Raw genomic sequence first — 6,000 nt, forward strand, 5'->3', positions numbered from 1 at the left:
AAGTGGCTAAATCCACTGGGTGACTAAACCATATCACTTCTCTGTTTCTTCTTCCTAGGTTTGGCTACCCTGATCCCACGTACCTTGCTCGGGTGCAAGAGGAGCTGCGGGCCAAGGGTATCACCAATGACTGATCATGTTCCTCGCTGCCCTGCGTCCAACCACGGCACCTTCATTTTTGTCAGGCTGTGGCAGGAGCCATGGGCATCCATCCAAGCCACCTGACTCACAGCTTGTTCTTGACCCTGGATGGGTGGGTGGGGCAGAGCCCAGGCATTCTGGCTGAGAAGGTGTTTTGAATGGAAGTTGGCTTGATACAAGGGGAATGGAGGGGTTGTCTGCGTTCATGCGTGTGCCTGTTAGACATATGTTTGAGTGGGTTGAGTGAGAAAGTTGGCACCTTGGAACAGAATGCAGTGCTGGTATTCAGGACTGTACCACTTCAGCCAGCTTGCTGGGGGTGGATTTCAGATTTTGGAATCTCCTTCTGGGGAGAAAAACAAAACCACCCTCCGTAGCTATAGTGACTTAGCATGTCAGGCAGAAGGCTTTGCTTAATGGCTTTCTGCGCCATACTTGTTGGAGGCCTTGGAAGGGCCTTAAAAATAACTCTCCCCACCTGCAGTCTGAAGTAATATAGCCCAATTTGCATGAGCAGATTGGCTCCTGGAGAGCTGGGAGGAGGTCCTTTTGAGTTTTAAACTGCAGATAGAAATGTCTGGGTCTCATTTTGTCAGAGAAAATTATCTGTGCGCATGTGAGAGAGAAAGAAAAAATGATTACAGAAATAGAATGTCTATGTCTTTTTAACCTCATGGCCATACATGGAGGGCACAAATAGTAGTTTCTGCACTCTGTTCTTTTGGGTCAGTCACTCTTGGCCTAACCCCCCTCCCCTTACAAGGTTGTTCTGAAGAAAAAGTGAAGTGTGGAGAGCTTTGCATGCTACCCGAAGATCCAGGCTGGAAAAAGTGGGGGGAGGTAAATTTCTATCCATTCTGACCCTCCAAACTCAGTCCTTATTTCCTTCTCCCCATTTCCTTTACTTTAAACTCCCAAAGTTCCAAATACTTTGGGAATGAGAACCAGAATAATAAAAAAATTAAGTAAACTATTTACAAAACTTTAGTTTCTTTTGGCTGTAAAATGTGAGTTTTCCCCATGATGAATGACTGTACTGCAGAAAACTACTTTCTTGGCCTCAGTGATGGACCTCCTGATGGCACCTGGGTTTTTTGGCCACTGTGCGACACAGTGTGTTGAACTGGATGAGCCATTGACCTGATCCAACATGGTTTCTCTTATGTTCTCTTATGTTCTTAGAAGCATGATGAAACCTGGAGTTTGATATTAAAGTGGGTAGGAGCCAGAAGATGGGATGGTTGTGTGTGTGTGTGTGTGTGTGTGTGTGTGTGTGTGTGAGAGAGAGAGAGAGTTGTGTGTGAGAGATACATAAAATTGTTCTCAAGCCTCTATAGCCAGCCTCTAAGCTCACTGCCGCCTTGCTGGTCACTGGAATCGGCTAGAGGTCTCATTCTCCAACCAGTGCTGTTCATCTGTTGGATCAGCATCTAACCCAACTTTTGAACTCTCCGGGGACATTTGATTGATACCCTTCATGTCAGCTAGGACAATGGCTTCTCAACTCTGGGCACAGGCAGCGTACCCGGCCATCTTTGGCAAGGGCGATCAACCACCTCGCCCCATGGACTATGCCTTGTGTATATATCTTCTGCGCTGACATCTCGGCTCTCCTGTAATTATTCCAGCCATGTCCCTCCTGGGATAGAACTTGTGTCAACTGGAACCTAACCAAGCCTGCCTGAACTCTGTGGCTGGCCTGTATACTCTCAGACTCTGGCACCTACCTGTTGTTGAGTGTTTGGGGGGAGGGAAGGGGTGGGGTCTCTTGGCTAACTGTAAGCTGTTGCCTCTGGCAGAGATGGAGTCGCCTGTCTCTCAACAGCGACAGCTCCCCTCAGATGCACAGAATGGACAATGGGGCTTTCTTTGCTGTTTTAAAAAGAGTAACTGAAAATACCACTTTGGTTTTCCTCATCTTTCCGCCCCCTCCCCCCCCCCGAGCCTGCTTGGTTTATAAATTCACTGTGCTAAGAGGTAAAGAACACCTAGAAGATGATAATGGATCTATATGCCACCCTATACTCTGAATCTCAGAGTGGCTCTCCCCGCCACACAACAGACACCCTGTGAGGTGGGTGGGGCTGAGAGAGCTCTCACAGCAGCCTGCCCTTTCAAGAACAACTCTTGGGAGAGCTATGGCTGACCCAAGGCCATTCCAGCAGGTGCAAGTGGAGGAGTGGGGAATCAAACCTGGTTCTTCCAGATAAGAGTCCAACCACTACACCAAAAAGAGGGTTTTATATCAGTATTAGCAGTCAGTCCACATGAGCTACTACAGTGGTCCCCAACCTTTTTGGCACCAGTGACCAGTTTTGTGGAAGACAATTTTACCAGAGGGGTGGAGGGCAATGGTTTCGGGATGATACAATCGTGCACTATTTCTATTAGTTTGGTGTGGTGGTTAAGTGTGCGGACTCTTATAAGTTTGAATTAAAAAAAAGATTCTGAGCCACTCTGAGACTCTGAAATTCAGAGTGGAAGGCAGGATATAAATCCAATGTCTTTTTCTTATTATTCTTATTCCTATTATTACATTGTAATATATAATGAAATAATTATACAACTCATGGCCCAGTTGCTAACAGGCCACGGACCGGTACTGGTCCACGGACCGGGGGTTGGGGACCCCTGAGCTACTAGCTCTGAACAAGTATTTCTTTTTTTCTTTTTACCATTTTTTATTAGAAAGAAAAGGCAATACATAAAAGAAATATCAATGCCTCATACTCCATTGGAGGGTTCATACATACTATACTAAAATTAAGGACCTAAGAATGGTAAATATAAATCAAAATATATCACTCAACTATACAGTGTATATCAACATGTTAAAACGCAATGATATAATCCCTTTGGGATTTCTTTCTGATTAGACAGATAGGTTAGAACTGGTAACCAAATTTTCTTAAATTCAAGGGCTGCGATTGATATCTTCTGCTTCAAATTAAAAGTACGTCTAGAACATAGCGATTCCATAACCGTGTATGCCACCTCTGAAAAGATGGAGCAGTAGAGGTTTTCCAACACAGCAAATATTTCTAACCCATCTGCCAGCATATATCTCTGTTAAAGGAGTTTTTGTGGGGGGGGGGGGGGGGACATATTACTAGCTGCCTTCAAAAGAAGAACTGATTGCCTTCCATTTACAAGGGAAGAGCACTGGTCACTAGGGACCGTTTTTCTTTTGCTTTCAACAAGCATGAGTCAGTCGTTTCTCTTCACCTGACCTCCAGCACTGGCTCCGCTGCACTTACCTGGTCTGATGGGGGAAGAGCCTTTGCGGCAGGAGCTGCAGGGACAGAGTGGAGTCCAGGTCTTGCTATGACTGCTAGTCACCTGCTGATGACATCATCAGCCAGTGACAAAGCCAGCAACCTCCTCATACCATAAAAATCTCTTGACTGCTGGCCAGAGCTCTCAGTATTAAAGACTAACAATAGGCATCTGGACAGGGAGACTTCTTCCCAACACCAAGTGGGGATGCTTCATCCAACATGGTCTGCTGTGGATGCACCCTAAAAAGGCCACCCTTCCAATCCCCACCCATGGCTGTTTCCTCCCTTCTACCCCTTCACCCAATCAGAAGTGCCCTGAAGTCCTGTCTCTTCTGCAGCTGCCCCACTTTCCTTTCCCCAGGCAGGGCTTCATGAGATTGGCTCCACCTTGCCACCCTGTGCTAGTAGTGAGCCTAGAGTCCGCAGCCCCACCTTGCCAGTTGTGGGTGTCTCCTGCTAGTTGTGTTGGTCTCTGCCAAGGTGAGTTGTCCCTGCAAGTGTGGGAGCCAAACAGCTATTGTTACATGATGCAAAAAGCAAGAAAGGAGGTGGTGGTATTTGAGCTGGTGTGGACTTTGTAGAAGAAGAATGCAGATTTATACCCTGTCCTCTATGAACAAGAGTTTCAGAGTGGCTTACAATCTCCTTTCTTCCCCCACAACAGACACCCTGTGAGGTGGGTGGAGCTGAAAGCTCTCACAGCAGCTGCTCTTTCAAGGACAACCTCTGCCAGAGCTATGGCTGACCCAAGGCCATTCATTCCAGCAGGTGCAAGTGGAGGAGTGGGGAATCAAACCCGGTTCTCCCAGATAAGAGTCCACACACTTAACCACTACACCAAACTGACTGTAAAGGGCTTTGTGGTATATTGAAAGTGAAAAAGATGCACAGAGGAAGCAGATGGTTTTGAAGCTGGAGAGCTGAGCTGATGGGCCTTGGGTCATTGACAACATCCAGGTTTTCAGCAAAAATAATCCAAGACTGCAGGCCTCTGCATTTGAAAACAAGCACTGCTTGGAGGACTTATTTCTATGTAAACATGAATTGGGAGATGGTAGAAATATGCTGACATTATGCAACAGTATGCAGTGCTGATGGGACAGCTGTGGAAAAGGTTGGCAGGAAAAGTTTTGGGGGGAAAATCTGGAGATGACAGGTTGCCTTGGCCTTTGAAATGTATTGGGCGTGCCTTATCTTAAGAATGATAAGAGCCCCGTGGCGCAGAGTGTTAAAGCTGTAGTACTGCAGTCCTAAGCTCTGCTCACAACCTGAGTTCGATTCCCGGCGGAAGCTGGGTTTTCAGGTAGCTGGCTCCAGGTTGACTCAGCCTTCCATCCTTCTGAGGTCAGTAAAATGAGTACCCAGCTTGCTGGGGGGAAAGTGTAGATGACTGGGGAAGGCAATGGAAAACCACCCCGTAAAGAGTCTGCTGTGAAAACGTGAAAGCAACGTCACCCCAGAGTTGGAAACGACTGGTGCTTGCACAGGGGACCTTTCCTTTCCTTATCTTAAGAATGAGCTCTGATCGGCCCAGTTGGTTGAAAAGGGGGAATGAATGTGCTGGCAATCATCTCTGCATGCAAACTGATTTTGTACAACTTGGGTCCTGGCAAACAGAACCTTTTCCATTTTATATTGTTTTAAAAGCATGCCTCCGGAGCATGCTTCTGTACGGCTGATGGTCATGGTTAACAGGACCTGAGTGCTTGGGGATGCTCAGATGTCAGTAAAGAGCACACCAGAAAGTCTTTGCTTTGTCACAGTCAGCAAGAACCAAAGGCCAGGTGTGCTGAGTGAAGAGGATGGATAGCAGATAGGGCTGGGGGGAAAAACACAAGAAAAGGAAGTAGAATGGAGTTGGAGTCCAGTAGCACCTTTAAGACCAACAGTTTTATTCGAGGTACAATCTTTTGTGTGCATGCACACTTCCTCAGATACATTGAAATGGAAGTCACCAGTCCATACATGTAGGCAGAGAATTAGTGGCAGATTAAAAGGTAACGGTAGTCCCCTGTGCAAGCACTGAGTCATTACTGACCTCTGGGGTGATGTCACATCACGATGTTTTCTTGACAATCTTCTGTTATGAGATGGTTTGCCATTGCCTGCAGAAGGATGGAAAGGCTGAGTCAGCCTTGATCCAGCTACCTGAACCCAGCTTCCGCCAGGATCAAACAGAGCTTGGACTACAGTACTGCAGCTTACCGCTCTGTGTCATGTGGCTCCTAGTGGCAAATTAGCATACAGCATAATAAAGATGTTTACCAGATATCAGCACCAAGCTTTAGTCCATTTCAGAACTTGGTATCTGCAGGATCTTCTTCGTGGTCTCTGTGCATCACACTGATGGGAGTAAGGCGCCTGCGCCGATCTCGATCGGTAAACTTAAAAAGCTGCGGATTTCCGCGCCGACGTCCCAGTGCGCATGCCCAGGAGCCCCCACCACGCATGCTCACTGAGACGGGCACGGACATCCCGCCAGTTCTCTTCTGACCGCCGCGCTGATCAGTCGATCTACTTGCTTCGGTCGGTGAACTTTTTTCCCTTTCTTTGGATTTAGTATAGCTAGCTGTAGCTTAGT

The 6,000-nt window shown here is 47.1% G+C and overlaps 1 protein-coding gene across 1 annotated transcript in view; it reads left to right on the top strand.

Annotated features, from left to right (window-relative positions):
* DTX3 (deltex E3 ubiquitin ligase 3) overlaps positions 1-1,123 on the top strand; it is a 47,143-nt gene extending 46,020 nt beyond the window's left edge. Inside the window, exon 5 of the mRNA XM_060252872.1 lies at positions 59-1,123. Coding sequence (XP_060108855.1) covers positions 59-134 — 76 coding nt within the window. The 3' untranslated portion in view covers positions 135-1,123. The remainder of the gene's footprint in view (positions 1-58) is intronic.
* Positions 1,124-6,000: the final 4,877 nt, after the last annotated feature.

This window comes from Heteronotia binoei, chromosome 13, assembly GCF_032191835.1.
Source record: "Heteronotia binoei isolate CCM8104 ecotype False Entrance Well chromosome 13, APGP_CSIRO_Hbin_v1, whole genome shotgun sequence".
Classification (NCBI taxonomy): domain Eukaryota; kingdom Metazoa; phylum Chordata; class Lepidosauria; order Squamata; family Gekkonidae; genus Heteronotia; species Heteronotia binoei.